This window comes from Trachypithecus francoisi, unplaced genomic scaffold (assembly GCF_009764315.1).
Source record: "Trachypithecus francoisi isolate TF-2019V2 unplaced genomic scaffold, Tfra_2.0 Lachesis_group1, whole genome shotgun sequence".
Taxonomy (NCBI): domain Eukaryota; kingdom Metazoa; phylum Chordata; class Mammalia; order Primates; family Cercopithecidae; genus Trachypithecus; species Trachypithecus francoisi.
In genome coordinates this window covers 124,805,926-124,831,923 of record NW_022681454.1, presented here as the reverse complement: position 1 = coordinate 124,831,923, position 25,998 = coordinate 124,805,926, and the positions used below count along the sequence as shown (strand labels likewise).

General features: G+C 45.9%; 1 protein-coding gene across 11 annotated transcripts in view; it reads right to left on the bottom strand.

Moving 5' to 3' along the window:
• LARP1B (La ribonucleoprotein 1B) overlaps window positions 1–25,726 on the bottom strand; it is a 158,554-nt gene extending 132,828 nt beyond the window's left edge. For 7 of the 11 annotated variants that reach the window (XM_033215232.1, XM_033215238.1, XM_033215239.1 and 4 more), the window contains exons 1-5: window positions 25,449–25,578; window positions 10,829–10,887; window positions 10,353–10,412; window positions 6,282–6,456; window positions 2,467–2,607 (exon numbers count right to left, since the gene is read on the bottom strand). In XM_033215232.1, coding sequence (XP_033071123.1) covers window positions 2,467–2,607; window positions 6,282–6,456; window positions 10,353–10,394 — 358 coding nt within the window. In that variant the 5' untranslated portion in view covers window positions 10,395–10,412; window positions 10,829–10,887; window positions 25,449–25,578. Of the gene's footprint in view, window positions 1–2,466; window positions 2,608–6,281; window positions 6,457–10,352; window positions 10,413–10,828; window positions 10,888–15,246; window positions 15,376–24,628; window positions 24,766–25,448; window positions 25,579–25,624 lie in introns of those variants that run through there. The other 4 variants (XM_033215235.1, XM_033215237.1, XM_033215234.1 and 1 more) reach the window with 4 other exon arrangements.
• Between the last annotated feature and the right edge of the window lie 272 nt (window positions 25,727–25,998).

Sequence of the window (25,998 nt, the reverse complement as noted above, 5' to 3'; positions counted from 1 at the left end):
GGACAAAGTTTAAAAAGGTTTAACATTAGCCAGGTGTGGTGGCTCACACCTATAATCCCAGCACTTTGCGGGGCTGAGGGGGGGCCGATCACTTGAGGTCAGGAGTTTGAGACCAGCCTTGCCAACATGGTGAAACCCCATCTCTACTAAAAATACAAAAATTAGCCAGGCATGGTGGTGGGCGCCTGTAATCCCAGCTACTTGGGAGGCTGAGGCAGGAGAATCACTTGAACCTGGGAGGCAGAGGTTACAGTGAGCCGAGATCTCGCCTCTGCACTGAAGCCTAGGTAACAGAGTGAGACTCTGTCTCAAAAAAACAGGTAGAACATTCGTATATTGCTAATAAGGTTGAAAACAGGTATATCTACTTTGAAAATCAACTTGGAATAATCTAATTAATGTGAAGATATGCAAATCCTAGAGAAAAGGTTTTACAACCTTAGCACTTTAGACTTTGGTGTGGGGGCCTGTTCTGTGGACTACAGGATGTTTGGCATCATCCATACCACCACCTACTAAATGCCAGTAGCACCCACTCACTCCCTCAGTTGTGACAACCAGTAACAAATATCTCCAATGTCAAATGACTCTATGGGGAAAAAAAAAATCACCCTCACTGAGACCATTACCCTAGATTCCATAGCTCCATCCTCAATGCTTAGACCTAAAACAGTCTTTTTCTCTCTTTTTTTTTTTTTAAGACAGAGTCTCGCTCTGTCGCCTCAGGCTGGAGTGCAGTGGTCGGATCTCAGCTCACTGCAAGCTCTGCCTCCCGGGTTTACGCCATTCTCCTGCCTCAGCCTCCTGAGTAGCTGGGACTACAGGCGCCCGCCACCTCGCCCGGCTAGTTTTTTGTATTTTTTAGTAGAGACAGGGTTTCACCGTGTTAGCCAGGATGGTCTCTATCTCCTGACCTCGTGATCCGCCCGCCTCGGCCTCCCAAAGTGCTGGGATTACAGGCTTGAGCCACCGTGCCCGGCCTCTGTTTTTTTTTAAATAGAGATGAGGTGTCACTATGTTGCCCAGGCTGGTCTTGAACTCCTGAGCTCAAGCGATCCACCCACCTCCCCCTCCCAAAGTGTGGGGATTACAGGCGTGCACCATCGTGCCCAGCCACTTTTTCAAACATTTCTGCCTTAATCTGTAAGTAAGCCTTATGTATTTCACATACAAGTACACTTACAAAAAATTTTATAATTTAAACACATATCATTTTAAAATTTACTATGTGAAGCACTCTAGGTTTTTAAAAACCTTATCATGAACCAATATACTGATTTCATAACCCACTCACAGACTATAGTCTGTAGTCTGAAAAAATTACCCTAGAGAGCCTCTTGTACTTGAGTGCTGGAAAACATGCATTAAAATGTTCACGGTAGCACTTTAATATCAAAAAAACAAGAAACAATCCAAATACCCACCACCATTAGTACAAATTTTATCAAATAGTGAAACAGCCTTTCAGCAGGAAGAGAAAAAGAAGACTTACAATAATACAACCAACATGCATTAATCTAAAGAAAAGTAGGCTGGATTAAAAAAAAAATTAAGGCCGGGCGCGGTGGCTCAAGCCTGTAATCCCAGCACTTTGGGAGGCCGAGACGGGCGGATCACGAGGTCAGGAGATTGAGACCATCCTGGCTAACACGGTGAAACCCGTCTCTACTAAAAATACAAAAACTAGCCGGGCGAGGTGGCAGGCGCCTGTAGTCCCAGCTACTAGGGAGGCTGAGGCAGGAGAATGGCGTAAACCCAGGAGGCGGAGCTTGCAGTGAGCTGAGATCCGGCCACTGCACTCCAGTCCGGGCGACAGAGCGAGACTCCTCCTCAAAAAATAAATAAATAAATAAAAATAAAAATAAAAATAAAAATTCCTGCCAAAGAATGTTGATAAAGTCACATTGCACCGCGATTTCAAAACATGCAAGATGCCGGGCACAGTGGCTCAAGCCTGTAATCCCAGCACTTTGGGAGGCCGAGACGGGCAGATCACGAGGTCAGGAGATAGAGACCATCCTGGCTAACACGGTGATACCCCGTCTCTACTAAAAAAAAATACAAAAAACTAGCCGGGCTATGTGGCGGGCGCCTGTAGTCCCAGCTACTCGGGAGGCTGAGGCAGGAGAATGGCGTAAACCCGGGAGGCGGAGCTTGCAGTGAGCTGAGATCCGGCCACTGCACTCCAGCCTGGGCGACAGAGCGAGACTCCGTCTCAAAAAAAAAGGACTTTATTCAGAAAAATCTGCCTGTGGACAATCACATTGTATTAATGTTAAGTTTCATTATTGTTAACTGCATTACGGTTATATTGTTCTTATGAAATATACTCTGAAAGTATTTAGGGTTAAAGGGACATGATGTCTTCAACTTATTCTCAAATGGTTTATACATGTCGTTACTAAAATAACAAGCATTAAGACTAAGTCTTTCCTTAGTCATTTTTGTCTTAGAATGGTAACTTACTTCGTGTATCATTTCTCCTATTGTTATGTGTTGGTTTATTTGCTTCAGGTTGACATCTTGAGCTGTTCCGGGATCCAGGTCTTTCTTGACTCTCTGATCTTACATCATCTAAGTGGAGTGGTACCCACTTGTGCTTATTAGCTTGAAGAAAACAAAATAAAATCATTTAAGGAAAAATGCACAATTTTCACTAAACCCTTGCAATTTGAAAGCACTCTGAACTTCAATCAAATAAGTGAAACACTTAATGTATATTTTAAGATTATTTGTAAAGAGGGCGGACACAGTGACTCATGCCTGTAATCCCAGCACTTTGGGAGGCCGAGGTGGGTGGATGACTTGAGGCCAGGAGTTCAAGAACAGCCTGACCAACATGGAGAAATCCTGTCTGTACTAAAAAGTACAAAAATTAGCCAGGTGTGGTGGCACACGCCAGTAATCCCAGCTACTCGGGAGGCTGAGGCACAAGAATAGCCTAAGCCTGGGAAGCGGAGCTTGCAGTGAGCCAAGATCATGCCAAAAGGCCAGGTGTGGTGGCTCACACCTGTAATCCTAGCACTTTGGGAAGCCAAGGCAGGCAGATTACCTGAGATCAGGAGTTCGAAACCAGCCTGGCCAACATGGCGAAACCCGATCTCTACTAAAAATACAAAAATTAGCTGGGCATGGTGGGACATGCCTGTAGTCCCAGCTACTCAGGAAGCTGAGACAGGAGAAATCCTTGAACCTGGGAGGCAGAGGTTGCAGAGAGCCAAGATCGTGCGCCACTGCACGAGACAAGACTCTGTCTCCAAACAAACAAACAAAAAAGTACATATACATACTATTCCTGTTTAGTACCTTAGGCTTTACCAAAAAAAAAAATCAGTTTAATTTAAAATTCTTAGGCTTTAGAATGGGATATATCTGATAAAACACTATAATGTATACTTTAGAAAGTTAGGCTTTAGGTTTGAAGCACTTTTAGTTCCAGATCACTGCCTAAAATATTAATTTACCCAGGATTTTTACTAATGAATGAGGTTTCTCAAAATATAAGAGGGAAAATGGATAAGTACAAAATTTGTTTAACTTGACAGAACTTTTTACAGCTCTTATGCATCTTCCTAAGGACAAAAAACACAAGCAATTTAACTTTTCTTGATGACTAAATGACAGTGTAACTATTTATGGTTATTCTATAGTGAAATTCTGAAGATCATCTATTCATGAATGCCATACCTCGGGTTTCAAAATGTTCAGTATTCTGCCCAATCTATATTTTCTACCAAAATAAAGACTCATGGGAATGAAAAAACTGCCAAGGTAATTTAAAAAGAAATATTAGTGTGCAACTACAATATTGATATCCTATAAATCCTGCAAACTATGGATCAAATGAGGAAAAGTGAATATAAATGCATCTAAAAAGGCTTTTAGGCCAGGTGCAGTGGCTCAAGCCTGTAATCCCAGCACTTTGGGAGGCCGAGACGGGCAGATCACGAGGTCAGGAGATTGAGACCATCCTGGCTAACACGGTGAAACCCCGTCTCTACTAAAAAAAAAAAAAAAAAAAAAAAAAAATACAAAAAACTAGCCGGGCGAGGTGGCGGGCGCCTGTAGTCCCAGCTACTCGGGAGGCTGAGGCAGGAGAATGGCATAAACCCAGGAGGCGGAGCTTGCAGTGAGCTGAGATCTGGCCACTGCACTTCAGCCTGGGCGACGGAGCGAGACTCCGTCTCAAAAAAAATGAAAATAAAAAAAAAATAAAAAGACTTTTAATCTTATACTATAAATTTATGTCAATGAGATTCATTGACATAAAGAAGCCCTTCTTTTGAAGTCAAAAATCTGTACTCTAGATCAATTAATAGCTTGATTATACGAATTGTTCTAACTACAAAACATCTGGGTTTTAGTGTTGACTGACCAGTTTTATTTGAAGCAATTAATAAAGACAAATTTTAGATCAGGATAACAAATCTGTCATCTGTATGGATTCTAGACAGTCAAGAACACTACTTATGTATGTAGGAAGCAGGAAATAGTTAAGTGATGAAGTAGTTAAGAAATGGGGAGGCTAAGCATAGTGGCGCACACTTCTAATCCCGGCACTTTGGCAGGTTGAGGCAGGTGGATCACTTGAGCTCAGGAGTTCAAGACCAGCCTGGCCAACATCGGGAAACCTTGTCTCTACAAAAAAATACAAAAATTAGCCAGGCATGGGGGCACATGCCTGTAGTCCCAGCTACTCAGGAGGCTGAGGTGGGAGGATCACGTGAGCCCAGGTCATTGAGGCTGCAGTGGGCCATGAGCATGCCACTGAACTCCAGCCTGGGTGACACAGCAAGACCCTGTCTCAAAATTTTAAAAACATTTTTTAATTTAAAACTTAAAAAAAAAGAAATAGGGATAAATTTTTCTCTAACAACCACCTGTTTGTCTTGTCACTGTTTTTGAGCAATAAGCCTTTATTCATGGTATCAAGTAAACATCATGCTTATCCTGAACTAAGGATTAGTTATTTATTAAAAAGACAAACTGTTCGGCCAGTCACGGTGGCTCACGCCTGTAATCCTAACACTTTGGGAAGCCGAGGCAGGTGGATTGTCCGAGCTCAGGAGTTCGAGGCCAGCCTGGGCAACACAGTGAAACCCTGTCTCTACCAAAATACAGAAAGTTAGCTGGGCGTGGCAGCGTCTGCCTGTAATTGCTACTCAGGAGGCTGAGGCAGAAGAATTGCTAGAACCCAGGAGGAGGAGCTTGCAGTGAGCTGAGATCCGGCCACTGCACTCCAGCCTGGGTGACAGAGTGAGACTCCATCTCAAAAAAAAAAAAAAAAGAATCCTAACTCCAAGGCCCTGTACACCATGGACCTTGTCTATGTCTCTAACCTCATCTCCTGCTACTCTCCCAGAAAATCACCTTGCTTCAGTCACCAACAACTTAACAGTTTAAAGCCCTTTTCTGCCTAGAAGCACGTGAAGACACTTTTACCAAGACTCCGACCACTGAATGAGTATATGCTTTTACAAAGCAGGTAAATCAAAAACTGTCCCTAGACACACGAAAAGTTCAGAGAAGAAAACGGAAAAGGATATGAAGACAATATTTTTATTCCTTCAAAGTGTAATTTTGACAGGGGAATGCTATGAGGGAAAAGGCTGACTAAAATTTTTTTTTTTTTTTTCTTGAGACAGTGTCTTGCACTGTCGCCCAGGCTGGATTGCAATGGCGCAACCTCGGTTCACTGCAACCTCCACCTACAGGGTTCATGCAATTCTCCTGCCTCAGCCTCCAGAGTAGCTGGGACTGCAAGTGTGCACCACCGTGTTCGGCTAATTTTTTTTGTATTTGTAGTGGAGACAGGGTTTCACCATGTTGGCCAGGCTGGTCTCAAACTCCTGATCTCAAGTGATCCGCCCGCCTCAGCCTCCCAGAGTGCTAGGCCACTGTGCCTGGCCTATTCTCACTTTTCTCTTAGGAAAAAAATGTATTTAATTTTCACAGTACTCCCTAAATATAGTAAGCAGTTCCAATGCAGATCTAAAAGAACAATAATTGTCACACAACTTTCCAAGAATGTATTTATAACTGCACCTCTAAGTGGAACTCCATTCCATTTTCTTGCATAGAATACAAATTACATACAAAAAGGAAAGTCTAATAGTTCAGAAATGTTACAAAAGCAAATGAGTTACCACTGCAGATTGTTTATCCTGAAGAAATACAAACTATACATTTTTGACTATCAGAGATAAGTTAATGAAATACAATTCCTCATTACAACTTTCTTCAAAAACTAAAATCAAAATAAAGATTATGGACAAACTGACCTCTCTTTCGTTGATTACTTGACTGAGCCTCATCCTCACTGACATTTTCACCAGGACCATTTAACTTTGTTTCCCGATTTTCTTTGCTCTCACTGTTACTTCTCTTTTCAACCTTCTCTTCTTTTTCTTTTCTATTTTGTGGCTTTTTATTTCCTTGGCTGAGGACGCTCTGAAACTGCAAAAAGGTTTTCAGAATGAAATGATTTCCATTAATATTTTCACTAATACACCCAAAAATTTGCGGTAATATACCTAACTTAAAATTGCAAAACAAATGACAAAAACTGTTATCAAAAGCAAAAAATTACTTCTCAAAAGATAGTTAAAAGTAAAGCTGCAGACTAGGAGAAAGTATTTGCTAAGTATTTGACAAAGAACTTTTATCTAAAATACATAATGAACTTTCAAAACTCAGTAACAAGAAATCAATTCCACTTTTTTTTGGTGGGGAGGAAGGAGTTTCACTCTGTTGCCCAGGCTGGAGTGCAGTGGCACGATCTCGGCTCACTGCAGCCTCCACCACCTGGGTTCAAGCAATTCTCCTGCCTCAGCCTCCCTAGTAGCTGGTATTACAGGCACATGTCACCACACCTGGCTAGTTTTGTTTTTTTTTTTTTTAGTAGAGACGGGGTTTCGCCATGTTGGTCAGGCTGGTCTCAAACTCCTGACCCCAATGATTCACCCTCCTCAGCCTCCCAAAGTGCTGCAATTACAGGCATGAGCCACTGCACCCAGCCTTCCATTTTTTTAAATGGGCAGATTGATCAGATACTTCATCAAAAAGATATACCGATGGCAAATCTATGAAAAGATTATTGCATTCATTCGTCAGAAAAATGTAAATTAAAACTGCAATGGGAGACCACTCCACATTTATTAGAATGGCTAAAATTTTTTTGAAACTTGACTATATTATGGGCAAGTAAAGATGGGAGCGGTGGCTCACACCTGTAATTCCAGCACTTTCGGAAGCCAAGGCAGGTAGATTAGTTGAGCTCAGGAATTTGAGACCAGACTGGGCACATGGCAAAACCCCATCTCTACAAAAATACAAAAAAATTAGCCAGGCATGGTGGTGCATGTCTATAATCCCAGCTACTTGTGGGGCTGAGGTGGGGGATCACTTGAGCCCAGGAGGTCAAGGCTACAGTGAGCTGAGATCATGCCAATGCACTCCAGCCTGGGTGACAAAGTGAGACCGGGTCTCACCAAAAAAAAAAAAAAAAAAAAAAAGAGAGGGAGTGAAAATGTGGAGTAACTGGAATTCACATACACTGCTGACAGAAGTGCAAATTCGGCAATTTCTTTTTTTTTTTTTTTTTTTTTGGAGACGGGAGTCTCGCTCTGTAGCCCAGGCTGGAGTGCATTGGCCGATCTCAGCTCACTGCAAGCTCCGCCTCCCGGGTTTACGCCATTCTCCTGCCTCAGCCTCCCGAGTAACTGGGACTACAGGCACCCGCCACTTCGCCTGGCTAGTTTTTTTGTATTTTTTTAGTAGAGACGGGGTTTCACCGTGTTAGCCAGGATGGTCTCGATCTCCTGACCTCGTGATCCACGCGTCTCGGCCTGCCAAAGTGCTGGGATTACAGGCTTGAGCCACCGCGCCCGGCCAAATTTGGCAATTTCTTAAAAAGCTAAAACAGGTAGCTACTGTATGATCCAGCCTAGTGACATATCCAAGAAAAAATGAAAAATGTTCTACACAAACGTTCATATAGCAGTTTTTTTTTTTTTTGAGACGGAGTCTTGCTTTGTCGCCCAGGTTGGAGCGCAGTGGCCGGATCTCAGCTCACTGCGACCTCCGCCTCCCGGGTTCACGCCATTCTCCTGCCTCAGCCTCCCGAGTAGCTGAGACTACAGGCGCCCGCCACCTTGCCCGGCTAATTTTTTGTATTTTCAGTAGAGACGGGGTTTCACCGTGTTAGCCAGGATGGTCTCAATCTCCTGACCTCGTGATCCGCCCGTCTCGGCCTCCCAAAGTGCTGAGCCACCGCGCCCGGCCCATACAGCAGTTTTATCTGTATCAACCAAAACCCAAAATTAATCCAAATGTCCATTAACAATAGGTGAATGGACAAACTGTGTTACATCCATACTACTCAGCAAGAAAAAGGAATGAACTGCTGACACACAAGTAAAATCTCAAAATAATCATGCTGAGTAGAAGCCAGGAAAAAAAAAAGAAAAAAGAGTACCTACTGAATGCTTCCATATATACAAAATTCTAGAAAATGCAAATCTCACATATAAGGTTACCTCTTAAGAATACAACCTGTAGGGCCGGGCGCGGTGGCTCAAGCCTGTAATCCCAGCACTTTGGGAGGCCGAGACGGGCGGATCACGAGGTCAGGAGATCGAGACCATCCTGACTAACACGGTGAAACCCCGTCTCTACTAAAAATACAAAAAAACTAGCCGGGCGAGGTGGTGGGCGCCTGTAGTCCCAGCTACTCGGGAGGCTGAGGCAGGAGAATGGCGTGAACCCGGGAGGCGGAGCTTGCAGTGAGCTGAGATCCGGCCACTGCACTCCAGCCTGGGCGACAGAGCGAGACTCCGTCTCAAAAAAAAAAAAAAAAAATACAACCTGTAGTCCCAGCTACTCGGGAGCTGAGGCAGGAGAATGGCGGGAACCGGGAGGCGGAGCTTGCAGTGAGCTGAGATCCGGCCACTGCACTCCAGCCTGGGCGACAGAGCAAGACTCCGCCTCAAAAAAAAAAAAAAAAAAAAAAAGAATACAACCAGAGGAGGCCAGGCACGGTGGCTCACACCTGTAATCCCAGCACTTTGGGAGGCCAAGGTGGGTGGATCACCTGCGGTCAGAAGTTGGAGACCAACATGGCGAAACCCAGTCTCTACTAAAAATACAAAAATTATCCGGATGTGGTGGTGCATGCCTGTAATACCAGCTACTCAGGAGGCTGAGGCAGGAGAATCACTGAAACCAGGGAGGCAGAGGTTGCAGTGAGCTGAAATCCCACCACTGCACTCCAGCCTGGGTGACAGAGTAAGACTCTGTCTCAAAAAAAGAATACAATCAGATGAGGGAAATGTGATGAATTAAACTAGGTTATCTGAAAAGTGTACCCACTTTTCAGATAACCTAGTTATCTGAAACTATCAAAAGAATAGCTGCCATGTTTTCACCACCTCTTTATCAATGTACGTGACTTTATACAAATATAAAAATTTGATTACAATTTATAACATGTCTTCATTATTAAAGAAATAATAGGCGAGGCATGGTGGCTAACGCCTATAATCCCAGCACTTTGGGAGGCTGAGGCGAGCCAATTGCTTGAGCTCAGGAGTTCGATACCAGCCCGGACAACATGGCCAAACCCCCATCTCTACAAAAAGTTTAAAACCTGCCAGTGTGGTGGCGCACACGTGTAGTCCCAGCTACTTGGGAGGCAAAGGGGGAGGATCACCTGAGCCTGGGAGGCCAAGGCTGCAGTGAGCTGTGATCACATCACTGCACTCCAGCCTGGGTAATGGAGTGAGACCCTGTCTTAAAGAAACAAAAAAAGAAAGAAAGAAAGAAATACTAGGTTAGGTTAAGCTTATCATGAGTAAAGCTTAAGACAAGTTCATTACTAATGTTACTGGCAGCATCAAAGAATAACTGCAAATTAAACTAACACCATGTAATCTTGATGAATCAAGTTTTTAAATCTGTTCCTCAGCCAGGGTCGTAGCTCACACTGTAATCTCAACACTTTGGGAGACTGAGGCAGGAGGATCACTTAAGCTCAGGAGTTGGAGAGCAGCAAAATCCCGTCTCTATGAAAAATACAAACATTAGCTGTGCACAGTGGTGCGTGCCTGTAGTCCCAGCTACTCTGGAGGTCGAGGTAGGAAGATCACCCGAGCCTAGGAGTTTGAGGCTACAATGAGCTGTGATCACACTACTGCACTCCAGCCTGGTGACAGAGCAAGACCCTGTCTCAAACAAATAAAAAAAATCTGTCCCCCAGTATGACAATTCTTTACATTTTAAGTAAAATAAAATTCTGCATGTTGTAATGGATATATTTTCCTTTCTTTAAAGAAAAACTTTAAAATAATACTCACTCCAGTGTTCACTAATTCACTTGGTGTTGGCCAATTCTCCATATCGCTGAAATCACTAGCCTAAGAAGTAACAAATAAGAGTTAGGTCTGCAAATTAGTTTTAGAAATTTTAAGCAGAAAAAAACATTTTCTAAAAGTGAAAGAAGTTTTAATAATCATTTACATTCAGTTATATGCAGGCATCTGCCAAATTAATCTAAAAGTTTCCGCAAACAATAGAACATTTGCAATAAGAATGGCTTAATTTTACGATAAAACTTTCACCACTATTTAATGACATTAACTAAACTGAGTTATACATGATAGCAAAGGCATATATAGAGATTTGGATAATGGTTATGATTCTCCATAATATTAACTTTAATCTAATACCAACAGTACAATTAAAGAAAAATACACTTACAATAACCTAAGAGTTCTTAGCCTCAGTTTTCAAAAATCAGTACAGTTAAGAACTATTTCCTATGAAAACATACCTTGTTGGATTTCTTTGTCTTGAGTTTTTCTGCTTTTATAATTTTGAGGGAACCGAACTCTAAAGAAAATATATAGAATTGTTTTTTACAACTACTTCATTCAATAAATTTAACAAAATAACTATTATGTCAATTTCAGTAAATCAGTATAATCATCATTTCCAATAAAATCCAAAGTTCTAAGACTCAAATTCCTAGCAAAAAATCAACTCCATTTGACACATAGATTCAAGGTGGTCTTCAGTCTCCAAATCAAGAAGAAATATTAACAGTGTGTTACACTGAACGAACAGAACAATGCTTTCATTAATAGAATATAGGCTGGGCCTGGTGGCTCACACCTGTAATCCCAGCACTTCGGGAGGCCAAAGTGGACAGATCACTGGAGGTCAAGAGTTTGAGACCAGCCTGGCCAACATGGTGAAACTCCATCTCTACTAAAAATAGAAAAATTAGCCAGGTATGGTGGCACATGCCCAGAGTCCCAGCTACTCAGAAGACTGAGGCAGGAGAATCGCTTGAACCTGGGAGGTGGATGTTGCAGTGAGCCGAGATCAAACCACTGCACTCCAGCTGGGGCAACAGAGCTAGATTCTGTCAAAAAAAAAAAAAGAATGTAACAGGAGAAAATTACAAATACGGCTTTTTTTTTTTTTTTTTTTTGAGACAGAGTCTCTTATTTCTCTCATGCTGTTGGTAAGAGTATGAGGTAGTATTTCTTTCTTTTTTTTTTTTTTGAGACAGAGTCTTCTCACTCTGTCACCCAGGCTGGAGTGCAGTGGCACAGCCTTGGCTCACTGCAACCTCCCCCTCCTGGGTTCAAGCCCTTCTCCTGCCTCAGCCTCCCAAGCAGCTGGGGTTACAGGTGCCTGCCACCACGCCTGGCTAACTTTTTTGGATTTTCAGGAGAGACAGGGTTTCACCATGTCAGCCAGGCTGGTCTCAAACTCCTGATCTCAAGTAATCCGCCCACCTTGGCCTCCCGAAGTGCCAGGATTACAAGCATGAGCCACGGCGCCCAGCCAAGATGGTATATCTTTCAAGGGTAATCTGTCATCTAAAATGTATATAACCTTTTAATAAAAGAATTCCATTTTCAGGAAATTATCGGGAATCAAGAAAAGGTACAAAGATGTCTATATAGGATATTCAGTGCAACTTTGTTGATAATCCTATTTAAATAGCCTCTATGTATTAATACACAAAATACTACATAACTTTTAGAAATCAGACAAAGCTGTGTATGTATTGACATGGAAAGAAGTCCACCAGGTTTTAAATATTTTACATATACAGGCCAGGCTCAGTGGCTCACACCTGTAATCCCAACAGCATTGGGAGGCCAAGGCAGGCAGATCTCTTGAGGCCAGGAGTTCAAAAGCAGCATGGTCAAAATGATGAAACCCCATCTCTACTAAAAACACAAAAATTAACCAGGTGTGGTGGCGCACGCCTATAATTCCAGCTACTTGGGAGGCTGAGGCAAGAGAATCACTTGAATCCAGGGGTAAAAGTTGCAGTGAGCCGAGATTGCACCATTGCACTCCGGCCTGGGCAACAGAGTGAGGCTCTGATTCAAAACAAAACAAAAAATTATATATACATACAGATTACAGGTAAAAGAAGCCTAAGAAAGGAAAATTTTCATTTTCTCATTGTTTTAACATGGAGGAAATCACATTGCATGTCATTAGAGAACACCTAAGACTGAAATAGCAAGCCAATTTAGGAAATTGTTTTAAATTTAAAATTTTTTCACATTAAAAAATATGTATATTTTTTTTTTTTTTTTTTTTTGAGACAGAGTCTCATTCTGTGTCACCCAGGCTGGAGTACAGTGGTGCAATCTTGGCTCACTACAACCTCTGCCTCCCAGGTTCAAGCGATTCTCCTGCCTCAGCCTCCTGAGTAGCTGGGACCATAGGCGTATGCCACCACGCCCGACTAATCTTTTTACATTTTTAGTAGAGATGGGGCTTCACTGTTAGCCAGGGTAATCTGGATCTCTGATCTCGTGATCCGCCTGCCTCAGCCTCCCAAAGTGCTGGGATTACAGGCGTGAGCCACTGCGCCCGGCCTAAAACATGTATATTCATACAGATGAAATCTGTTTTTTGTTTCTAAGTAAGAAACAAGCCAGGCACAGGGGCTATGCCTGGAGGCTGAGGCATGAGAATCGCTTGAACCCAGGAGGCAGAGGTTGCAGTGAGCCAAGATCGTGCCACTGCACTCCAGCCTGAGGAACAGAGGGAGACTCCATCTCAAAAAAATAAATAAATAAAAATAAAAACAAATAAATAATAAAATGTTATTTTTAAATCCTGGGACCTACAAGGAAATAACCATAAACACATAAGGAAAACAATATATATTTAAGGGCTAGGATACTTTAAACAAAAGCTACAACAAAACAGAGCCTATTTCACTCAGTTTAATTCTTACGACCATAATCTTTTGGCAAAATTTTAATTAAGAAAATGCACTGATGATATCAATATTTCATTTTATCATATTCAAGGGAAAATGTAGTAAAAATTAGTGCTTTTAAAAATGTTAAAGAAGGGCCGGGCGCGGTGGCTCACACCTGTACTGCCAGCACTTTAGGAGGACAAGGCAGGCGGATCACCTAAGGTCAGGAGTTCAAGACCAGCCTGGCCAACATGGTGAAACCCCGTCTCTACTAAAAATATAAAAACTAGCCAGGCGTGGTGGTGGACGCCTGTAATCCCTGCTACTCAGGAGGCTGAGGGAGGAGAACTGCTTGAACCCAGGAGACGGAGGTTGCAGTGAGCCGACACAGTGACACTGTACTCCAGACTCGGTGACAGAGTGAGACTCTGTCTCAAAAAAAAAAAAAAAAAAAAAAGTGAAAGACAATTCTCAAATTCTAATAGTGGGAGTATCAATTTGTACAGTTACTTTAAAAAGCAACTTGTAAAGGCCAGCGCGGTGGCTCACGCCTGTAATCCTAGCACAAATAAAAAATAAAAGTCGGCCGGGCGCAGTGGCTCAAGCCTGTAATCCCAGCACTTTGGGAGGCCGAGACGGGCAGATCACGAGGTCGGGAGATCGAGACCATCCTGGCTAACACGGTGAAACCCCGTCTCTAATAAAAAATACAAAAAGCTAGCCGGGTGAGGTGGCGGGCGCCTGTAGCCCCAGGTACTGGGGAGGCTGAGGCAGGAGAATGGCTTAAAACCCGGGAGGCGGAGCTTGCAGTGAGCTGAGATCCAGCCCCTGCACTCCAGCCTGGGCGACAGAGCGAGACTCTGTCTCAAAAAAATAAATAAATTAATTAATTAATTAAATTAAATAAAAATAAGAATTTAAAAATTTAAAAAAGAAATAAATAAAAAGCAACTTGTAAACTAAAAAAGAAATGCCCTATAACCTACCAATTCTACTTCTCAGCATCTACCCTAGAGAAAGGCACACATGGATATAAGACGCATAAAAATGTTCGGTTTCCTCACCTAAATACAAAAATGAAAAAAAATCAAGATGATCAATAGGTAAATATCTAAATTAACTATGTCAGCTATATTTAGGGCCATTCCTTAGCTTTTTTTTTTTTTTTTTTTTTATTGAGATGGCGTTTCACTATGTTGCCCAGGCTGGTCTCAAATTCCTGGCCTCAAACCCTGGTCACCTTGGTCTCCCAAAGTGTTAGGATTACAGGTATGAGCCACCACAGCGGGCCATCCTCAGCCTTTTTTTCTGAGATGGAATTTCACTCGCCAGGCTGAAATGCAATGGCACCATTTTGGCTCAGTGCAACCTATGCCTCCCAGGTTTTTAAGCAATTCTCCAGCCTCAGCCTCCCAAGTAGCTGGGATTACAGGTGCTGGTCACCACCCTCGGCTGATTTTTGTATATTTAGTAGAGATGGGGTTTCACCATGTTGGCCAGGCTGGTCTGGAACTCCTGACCTCAGGTGATCTGCCTGCTTCAGCCTCCCAAAGTGCTCAGATTAAGGGCATGAGCCACCACGCCCGACCGGTCCTCAGCAATTTTTAAAAGGAATTTAGATTTAGTAAATTCTTTTGAGACCGAGTCTTGCTCTGTCGCCCAGGTTGGAGTGCAGAGGCGCCATCTTGGCTCACTGCAAGCTCCACCTCCCGGGTTCACCCCCTTCTCCTGCCTCAGCCTCCCGAATAGCTGAGACTACAGGTGCCTGCCACTATGTCCAGCTAACTTTTTTTGTATTTTTAGTGGAGACAGGGTTTCACCGTGTTAGCCAGGATGGTCTTGATCTCCTGACTTCATGATCCACCCACCTCAGCCTCTACCTCCCAAAGTGCTGGGATTACGGGCGTGAGCCACTGTGCCCAGCCTCAGTGAATTATCTTAAGGTGACATGAAAGTTTTTTATTTTTGTAAAGAGAATATATTTATGCATTTTTTTCTATATAACTTACTTAAAATGGTATTTCATGGCCGTGGGATTACACGCCTATAATCCCAGCACTTTGGGAAGCCGAAGCAGGCAGATCACGAGGTCAGGAGATCGAGACCATCCTGGGTAACACAGTGAAACCCTGTCTCTGCTAAAAATACAAAAAAATTAGCCAGGCGTGGTGGTAGGTGCCTGTTGTCCCAGCTACTCAGGAGCCTGAGGCAGTAGAATGGCGTGAACCAAGGAGGCGGAGCTTGCAGTGAGCTGAGGTTGGGCCAGTGCACTCCAGCCTGGGTTACACTCCAGCCTGCACTGGCCTGTAGGGAGACTCCGTCCCCCTCAAAAAAAAAAAAGGTATTTAATTAGGGTAACAACAGTAAGCTTACTTGAGGTTTCTAAGAACCAAACAGGAGAAAATAAGGTTGAAGAACCAAATAGTAGGAGAAAAGAGGGTTGATGATGAACACAGGGTTCAAGAAAAGAAAGAATAAAAGAAATCAGTATTTTTTACACATCATATTTTTATGAGTAAAAGAATGGAAATTATACTAGAATGCTGATGTTTAACAGGCAAAAAACAACCATAACTACAAGTAAGGGATTAATAAACCCATATTGTGATTTTAATAAAGAATCTGCGCCCTTTCCGTCTAGTGGCAGCCATCAGGTAAGCCAAGATGGGTGCATACAAGTAAATCCAGGAGCTATGGAGAAAAGCAGTCTAATGTCATGCGCTTTCTTCTGAGAGGAGGTTGCTGGCAGTACTGCCAGATCTCTGCTCTCCATAGGGCTCCCCACTCCACTCGGCCTGATAAAGCACGCCAACTGGGCTACAAGGCCAAGCAAGTTTACGTTATATATAGGATTCGTGTTTGCCATGGTGGCTGAAAACACTCACATCAAGCCTGTCCATCTTGGTGTTAACCAGCTAAAGGTTTGCTCAAAGTCTTCAGTTCGTTGCAAAGGAGCGAGCTGGATGCCACTGTGGGGCTCTAAGAGTCCTGAATTCTTACTGGGTTGGTGAAGATTCCACATGCAAGTTTTTTGAGGTTATCCTCATTGATCCATTCCATAAAGCTATCAGAAGAAATCCTGACACCCAATGGATCACCAAACCAGTCCACAAGCATAGAGAGATGCATGGGCTGCCATCTGCAGGCCGAAAGAGCCATGGCCTTGGAAAGGGCCTTAAGTGCCAAGTGCCACCACATTACTGGTGGTTCTCACCAGGCAGCTTGGAGAAGGCGCAATACTCTCCAGCTCCACTGTTATGGTCAATATAAGTAAAGTTTGTAAAATTCATACCTAATAAACAATTTAGGACACTCATGTCTGCTAACAGGCGTTATTTATCTGTTGAAACTAGTCTGCAGGCTGTTTCACGAATGCTTTGTCGGCCGGGCGCGGTGGCTCAAGCCTGTAATCCCAGCACTTTGGGAGGCCGAGACGGGCGGATCACGAGGTCAGGAGATCGAGACCATCCTGGCTAACACGGTGAAACCCCGTCTCTACTAAAATATACAAAAAACTAGCCGGGCGAGGTGGCAGGCGCCTGTAGTCCCAGCTACTTGGGAGGCTGAGGCAGGAGAATGGCGTGAACCCGGGAGGCGCAGCTTGCAGTGAGCTGAGATCCGGCCACTGCACTCCAGCCTGGGCGACAGAGCGAGACTCCGTCTCAAAAAAAAAAAAAAAAAAAAAAAAACAACGAATGCTTTGTCAAATTAAGAAAAGTTGGCCGGGCGTGGTGGCTCACGCCTGTAATCCCAGCACTTTAGGAGGCTGAGGTGGGTGGATCACGAGGTCAGGAGATTGAGACCATCCTGGCTAACACGGTGAAACCCCGTCTCTACTAAAAATACAAAAAAATTAGCCGGGCGTGGTGGCAGGCGCCTGTAGTCCCAGCTACTCTGGAGGCTGAGGCAGGAGAATGGCGTGAATCAGGGAGGCGGAGCTTGTAGTAAGCTGAGATGGTGCCACTGCACTCCAGTCCAGGAGACACAGCAAGACTCCGTCTCAAAAAAAAAAAAAAAAAAAAAGAAGAAAGAAAAGTTAAAGTGCAATACTGTTTGAAGAGAATAAGTTATGGTGTATCTTCTTTCTAATAAGATAAACTTTTTGGCTTTGTTTTATCTTGTTAGGGTGTTATATGTCTGTATAAAACATACTGTATGATATAATAGGTTTAAAATAAATTATTTAAAAGAGGGAAAAAAAAAAGAAATCTGCAAGGCCAGGCTCACACCTGTAATAGCACCACTTTGGGAGGCTGAGGCGGGGAATCCTTTGAGGCCAAGAGTTCAAGACTAGGCCTGGGCAACATAGGGAGACCCTGTCTCTAAAAATAATAAAAATAGCTTGAGTTCAAGAGTTCTGAGACCAGCCTAGGCAACATAACAAGATACTGTCACTATTTTTAAATTTAAAAAATAAAAATAAGGCCGGGCGCGGTGGCTCAAGCCTGTAATCCCAGCACTTTGGGAGGCCGAGACGGGCGGATCACAAGGTCAGGAGATCGAGACCATCCTGGCGAACACAGTGAAACCCCGTCTCTACTAAAAATACAAAAAACTAGCCGGGCGAGGTGGCGGGCGCCTGTAGTCCCAGCTACTTGGGAGGCTGAGCCAGGAGAATGGCCTGAACCCAGGAGGCGGAGCTTGCAGTGAGCTGAGATCCGGCCACTGTACTCCAGCCTGGGCGACAGAGCGAGACTCCGTCTCAAAAAAATAAAAATAAAAATAAAAATAAAAATAAAATAATTTGTCAGGCATGGTAGCACACGCCTGTAGTCCTAGCTACTTGAGAGGCTGAGGCAGGAGGGCCCCTTGGTGCCAGGAGTTATAGGCTGCAGTGAGCTATGACTGTACCACTGTACTCCTACTCTAGCCTGGGTGACAAAGTGAGACCCAGTCTCTTAAAAAAAAAAAAAAAAAAAAAAAAAAAGCTGCGCACAGTGGCTCACGCCTATAATCCCAGCACTTTGGTAGGCCAGAGTGGGTCAATCATCTGAGGTCCAAAATTCAAGATCAGCCTGGCCAACATGGTGAAACCCCATCTCTTCTAAAAATACAAAAAGTATGCAGGCATGGTGGCAAGCACCTGTAATCCCAGCTACTCAGAAGGCCGAAGCAGGAGAATCGCTTGAACATGCGAGGTGGAGGTTGCAGTGAGCCGAGACTGAGCCATTGCACTCCAGCTTGGGCGACAAGAGCGAGGCTCCATCTCAAAAAAAAAAAAAAGGAGGTATCCAAAATGAAACTAATGCCAAGTCAGGACACAGATGAGGGAAGTTCCTTCTGGTCTCACGACTAAATTTCAAGATAGCAGGCCTCTTGGGTGGGCAGCAACTTTGGCTGAAGAGTGCCTTATCTGGATTTCTGGAAACAGCAACACATGATCAAAATCATCCTAAAAGTGGAAGAAAGTCTCTCACAAGGGCCAAGGCATCAAGAATCTGGTTCACTTAGATCTGCAGGTTGTAATGTAGAGAAGATTCATAATTTCTGTCCTGAAATACTCTCCCATGTGTTTCCTATGTTTCTAACTGTAGTAAGAAACTTCCTGGCAAAATTTTGTGGATGGAATTCCTTTACCTTATTAACAGAGTGACAGTAAATCCAAGTTTGAGCAGGATAGACATGATTTAAGTCTGTTATTTCAATACAATTATCTCTCTCAAAGAGTATCCTGTTTTGTAGAATTATACAATTTATATTGTATAAATTATTATTATTTTTTTTTTGAGACGGAGTCTCGCTCTGTCGCCCAGGCTGGAGTACAGTGGCGCGATCTTGGCTCACTGCAAGCTCCGCCTCCCGAGTTTACGCCATTCTCCTGCCTCAGCCTCCCGAGTAACTGGGACTACAGGCGCCCGCCACATCGCCTGGCTAGTTTTTTTGTATTTTTTTAGTAGAGACGGAGTTTCACCATGTTAGCCAGGATGGTCTCGATCTCCTGACCTCGTGATCCGCCCATCTCGGCCTCCCAAAGTGCTGGGATTACAGGCTTGAGCCACCGCGCCCGGCCTATATTGTATAAATTATACAATCACTAATAGATAACTAATAGATTTAGAGGTACCCACTGTGAACTTTAAACAACCTCTGGTCCTATTTCTTTACTTCTTTTTTTTTTTTTTTTTTTTGAGACGGAGTCTCACTCTCGCCCAGGCTGGAGTGCAGTGGCCGGATCTCAGCTCACTGCAAGCTCCGCCTCCCGGGTTCACGCCATTCTCCTGCCTCAGCCTCCCGAGTAGCTGGGACTACAGGCGCCCGCCACCTCGCCCAGCTAGTTTTTTGTATTTTTTAGTAGAGACGGGGTTTCACAGTGTTAGCCAGGATGGTCTCGATCTCCTGACCTCGTGATCCGCCCGTCTCGGCCTCCCAAAGTGCTGGGATTACAGGCTTGAGCCACCGCGCCCGGCCGCTCTTTACTTCTTAAGTTGCAAATTTGCTTAATAAAATAGAAAGCCCAAGACCAAGCATGGTGGCTCACCCCTGTAATCCCAGCACTTTGGGAGGCCAAGGCAGGCAGATCTATTGACGTCAGGAGTTCAAGACCAGCCTGGCCAACGTGGTGAAACCCCGTCTCTACTAAAAATACAAAAAAAAAAGAATTAACTGGGCATGGTTGCACGCACCTGTAGTCCCAGCTACTCAGGACGCTGAGACAGGAGAACTGCTCAAACCTGGGACCAGGTGGGGGGTTGCAGTGAGCCAAGATTGCGCCATTGCACTCCAGCCTGAGTGACAGAGCGAGACTCTGTCTCAAAAAAAAAAAAAAAAAAAAAAAAAAAAAAAGGGGCCGGGCGCGGTGGCTCAAGCCTGTAATCCCAGCACTTTGGGAGGCCGAGACGGGCGGATCACGAGGTCAGGAGATCGAGACCATCCTGGCTAACATGGTGAAACCCCGTCTCTACTAAAAATACAAAAAAAACTAGCCGGGCGACATGGCGGGCGCCTGTAGTCCCAGCTGCTTGGGAGGCTGAGGCAGGAGAATGGCGTAAACCCAGGAGGCGGAGCTTGCAGTGAGCTGAGACCCGGCCACTGCACTCCAGCCTGGGCGGCAGAGCAAGACTCCGTCTCAAAAAAAAAAAAAAAAAAAAAAAAAAGGAAAGAAAATAGAAAGCACGGCCGGGCGCGGTGGCTCACACCTGTATCCCAGCACTTTGGAAGGCGGAGGTGGGAGGATTACCGGAGGTCGGGAGGTCAAGACCAGCCTGACCAACATGGAGAAACCCCATCTCTACTAAAAATATAAAAATCAGCCAGGCATGGTGCTGCATGCCTGTAATCCCAGCTACTCAGCTGGCTGAGGCAGGAGAATCACTGGAATCCAGGAGGTGGAGGTTGCGGTGAGCCGAGATCACACCATTGCACTCCAGCCTGGGCAACAAGAATGAAACTCCGTCTCACAAAAAAAAAGGCCAGGCGCGGTGGCTCACGCCTGTAATCCCAGCACTGCGGGAAGCCGAGGCGGGTAGATCACGAGGTCAGGAGATTGAGACCATCCTGGCTAAAACGGTAAAACCCTGTCTCTACTAAAAATACAAAAAATTAGCCGGGCATGGTGGCCGGCGCCTGTAGTCCCAGCTACTAGGGAGGCTAAGGCAGGAGAATGGCAGGCTGAGGCAGGAGAATGGCGCGAACCCGGGAGGCGGAGCTTGCAGGGAGCAGAGATCGCACCACTGCACTCCAGCCTGGGCGACAGAGCGAGACTCTGTCTCAAAAAAAAAAAAAAGAAAGAAAGAAAGAGAGAAAACAGTAAATACAAAGTTGCCAAGCAGGGTGGCTTACACCTGTAGCCCCAGCACTTTGCAGGGGCTGAGGCAGGAGGATATCTTAACCCCAAGAGCTCAATATCAGCCTGGGCAACAAAGTGGGATTCTGTCTATACAAAAAAAAAAAAAATCAAAAATTATTAGCCAGGCATAGCTAATTCCATGGAATGACATGCATGCCTGTCATCCCAACTACTTGGGATGCCAAGGCAGGGGAATTGCTTGAGTCCAGGAGGTCAAGGCTGCAGTGAGCTATGATTTCACCACTGCAATAAAGCAAGACTGACGATCTATCTACCTATTTAAATAAATTAAAGTAAAATGTATTAAGTAAATTAAATAATATTAAATAAATAAATAAATGGAAGCCAAGGCAGCCAGGTTATAAGTGGCACTCTGGTATTATGAACCAGAAGAGATGAGCCCATCCATGTTATTCATTTATAATGCCCAGAAATCTTGCCAGCAGTCAACTAGCTAGTTAGTAACAAATACTTGCACTATAACCCAAGTCTCTCAAAACAGTACATTTCTACACTACAATCTCTTTTATCTAAGTTACCTAAGTTATGCAAATAGAGTGTGGTCCTATTTCTTTACTCCTGAAGTTGTAAATTTGCTGAAGAAAATAGAAAGCCTGATTACGTCTGTAATCCCTGCACTTTGGGAAGCAGGAGGATTGCTTGAGGCCAGCAGTTCAAGACCAGCCTGGGCAACACAGAGAGACCCCATCTGAGGAAGCAAGGAAGGAAGGAAGGAAGGGAGGGAGGGAGGGAGGTGCAGAGTCAGTGTTGAGAAGAGACCATGGTCACTACACTATTACTACACTATTCCAGGTCTGAAAGATGGTCTCCCTGCCAGTGCGGAATGGATTCCATCCAAAGACAGAAAAGAGTTGCCTACACAAGACAACAGCAAAACTGAAATTCCCATGAACCATACCATAAAACTAGTATCACAGTGTTCTTAATCTCCAGTGAAGACTGGAGAATGAAAGCATCAATAGGTTAACTGTTAAATATTTTTCACAGGTCATTTGCAATTAAAGTTCCCAAGGCTTACCTTGACAGTTTGTAAAGTTCTATTATTATTATTATTTTAAATGTGGTCTTGCTATATTGCTCAGGCTAGAATGCAGTGGCTATTCACAGGCACTATGATAGGACACTACAGCCTCAAATTCCAGGGCAAAACCGATTTTTCCGGCCTCAGCCTCCCAAAGAGCTAAAACTATAGGCACACACTACCATGCATGGCTTCAAAGTTTTAAAATCTGTAATACTGGTTTTATGATCAACAAAGGGTTCCTACTTGGTAATTCACTGAATGTACAATTGTCTACAAGTCTAGAAGTAGAGAGGTGAAACAGCAAATAAGATGATTCACTAGGGTTTTCTTTCTTTGCTAAATTTTAGAGTGCTTGCCACTGGATTTTAAAAAAGAAAAAAAAAGAAAAACTTTATGAGGTCTTTACTTAACAGTGTTCTCTTCAGTTAGTAACAGGAGTAAACAAATAGCTCTTTACAGTGAGGAAGGAATTATGCCAACATTAAATCCGGAGCAAACTGTTAAGTTTTTTTCTGCAAGTATCAAAATTTACTAACAATTAATTAGGAGTATTTCTGTGCAAAGGCAAGAGAATCAATTAATTCAACACTTATCTCCCTCTATTGGAGAGTTCCTCTGAAGAAATGTTAACATAACAGGTGCTTGCAACAATCGCCTTTTTTTTTTTTGAGAGGGAGTCTTGCTCTGTCATCCAGGATGGAATGCAGTGGCTCAGTCTTGGCTCACCGCAACCTCCGCCTCCCAGGTTCAAGTGATTCACCTGCCTCAGCCTCCTGAGTAGCTGGTATTACAGGCACGCACCACTACATCAGGCTAATTTTTGTATTTTTAGTAGAGACGGGGTTTCGCCATGCTGGCCAGGCTGGTCTCGAACTCCTGACCTCAGGTGATCCACCCGCCTCGGCCTCCCAAAGTGCTGGGATTATAGGCATGTGCCACCGCGCACTGCCAACTGCCTTACATTTATACCACATATTCATCGCATTTGATCCTCACAAGCCAGTAAACATGCTCTAATATTTCCTATTCTACTGCTAACCTTTAATTTTAAATAAGAATGAAGACTTGCAAGTAAACAGCTGTCATTTGCATATAAAAAGTTCAACTCATTTACAACTTAATTGAGAAAGTAGAATATACAGGGTTTTTTCTGGTTTTTTGTCTTTTTGTTTTTTGGGGTTTTTTTTTGAGACAGAGTTTCGCTCCTGTTGCCCAGGCTGGAAATGCAGTGGCTCCATCTCAGCTCACCGCAACCTCCGCCTCCCGGGTTCAAGCGATTCTCCTGCCTCAGCCTCCCGAGTAGCTGGGATTACAGGCATGCGCCACCACGCCTGGTTAATTTGTATTTTTAGTAGAGACAAGGTTTCTCCGTGTTAGTCAGGCTGGTCTCGAACTCCCGAGCTCAGGTGATCCACCCGCCTCAGCCTCCCAAAGTGCTGGCATTACAGGCCACCGCGCCCGGTCAGATACTGCTTTTTGTCGTGGTTTTTATTTCTATTTTAACTTTTTTTTTTTTTTTGAGAGGTAGCCTCACTCTGTTGCCCAGGCTGGAGTGCAGTGGCGCGATCTCGGCTGACTGCAACCTCCACCTCCCGGGTTCAAGCAATTCTCCCTGCCTCAGCCTCCCGAGTAGCTGATATTACAAGGGCCCGCTACCACGCCTGGCTAATTTTTGTATTTCTAGCAGAGATGGGGTTTCGCCATGTTGGAGAGGCTGGTCTCGAACTCCTGACCTCAGGTGATCCACCCGCCTCGGAATCCCAAAGTGCTGGGATTACAGGCGTGAGCCACCGCGCCGACCCATTTTAACTTTCTTAAGTTGCAGTTGATATAATCAAAATAAAGCACCGAGGGCCATACTGCATTGGTCAGCATTCAAATACAGTGGCATAATCTTATCTCTTCAAAAGGGAAGGAGAGCTGACAATGTTAGAAAACCATTTACATAATGTGCAATCCACGCTCGCATGTCAACCATCCTATTTAATTATTTTCCAGCACACTCATAACTTAAAGCACTTTAAAAACCACATTTAAAGTCTCATTTTTAATATGACTGCTTAGCAGTGTTTCGAAAACCTTGAGATTTTCATCTTATTATTTCACATAAAAGACTACAATCGCGCTTCCACTTACGAATAAATCCCCTTGCTCTAACTTGCTTCAATCCTTTAAAAAAAAAAAAATTCCACCAAAACTTTCCCATACGAAGCACTGCAATATCTAAAGTTAGCTACTTTCCCAAGTCACTAACACGTGGGGACAAAACACAATCGCAACCGCGCCAGCAGGGCTGCGCCGCCAAGCTACCCCCTCCGTGCCCCCATCAGGCAAGGAGAACCTGAGGTCCCACCTCTTCCTGCCGCTCCCTTCCCAGATGCCCATGTATGTAAATAGGCAGAGTGAATGACACCTTGGAACAAATTACATCCGACTGACAGGGAAGGGAGGCCTGCCGTTACCCGGGCCCGGCGCCCGCTACCGCCGCCACCCGCCGGCAAGTCCCGCAAGTCGCCCCTGCCCTCACCCTGCCAGTGCCCAACGCACAGCAACCACAGACCTGCCTCCAGGGTTTCCAGCGGGGGCGGCGGTGGACCTGTCGTGTCTGGGGACAGGTGCTGGGGAGCTTTTTGGTCCAGGGATTTCCCTTAGGCGGCAGCGGCGGCGGCTGCCGCTTTTCCGCAGGGCCAGCTGCCGCCTCTTCCCGGGCGTCCTCGGCCGGCGGATCCCGCAGCAACGGCGGCAACGGCGAGGGCGGCGGCGGTGGCGGTAGTGGCGGCTCCCCGCCGAAGGGGCCACCTGGCCCACGCGCCTTGTGCGCCAGGTGCAGCGCCAGGGGCCTCACGGGGACAGCCGCCTGGGGCACGCTGCGTCCCAGCACCAGCGCCGGCGACGGCTCTCCCCGCGCCCCCGCGCTAGTGGCGGCCGCGGCCCTCTCCTCCCTCGCCGCCTCTTTGCCCTCACGTTCGGGCGGGGGCGGCTGCTCGGCCGGCCGGTTCGCCGCGGCCAACAGCGACTCCCTCTCAGCAGTCACCGCGGGCGGATCCTCCCGAGAATGGGCGGCGGGCACCGGGGCGCGAGCAGACATCGTCCCTCTGCCCCAGCCGCCCCGGCCGGGGTGGCCCCGAGGCCAGGGAGCCCGACTGCCCGTCTCTCCGCCCGGACACCGACCGGCTCCAGCTGGGGGCAGAGAATTTGAGAGCCCGGCGGCCGTGGCCGCCACTGCCGCCGCCCGCCGAGGCCGCGCAGCGCCCGGCGTGACGCCCCTCCCCGCACCGAACGGAGCGCCAACCGCCCGCCCGTCCCGTCCTCTCCGCGACGCACGCCCGGAGCCCGCCACCACGCGCCGGGAGCCGCAGCCGGGAGCCGCGAGCTCTCACCTGGCGCAGGGCAGTCGCGGAGGCGCAGCACGCAGGGGCCTAGGAGCTTTACCCGAGTTGGGGAGGCGCGAGCAGCCAGAGCCGGTAACTGCCCGCGGAGGCGTGGAGACGGCGAGGAGGGGCGGCCCGAGAGCACGGGGCGGGGTCTCCCTGAGGAGCGTGACGTGGCTACTCACCGGCTCCTTCCCTCGCCTGGCCACCCGCGGGAGCTGACGGATTCGACCGCCCGGGTGCCGCCCTGCCCGAAGGCCTGCCCCTCCCCAGAGGCCCTCCTAGTGCGAGGGAGGACTAAGGGGACGACGGCCGGCTCACGGTCTGAGGCCGCCCCTACTGCGGGCTCAGGGGCGGGGCACGCATCAGGCCTCTGTGGCTCGCGGCCTGCCCCCGCGGCGACGCTGGCCAAGGGCCTGGGCGGGCCGCGCACATGGCGCCGGGAGGATCGCGCGCTTGATTTGCCCTTAGGCCCTAAAGCTGGGTCGCGGCTAGGCTAAGGGAGGGGACGCGGTGTCGACCCCCGGCCTGGGTCGGCTCCCAAGTGAAGTGGGCTCCC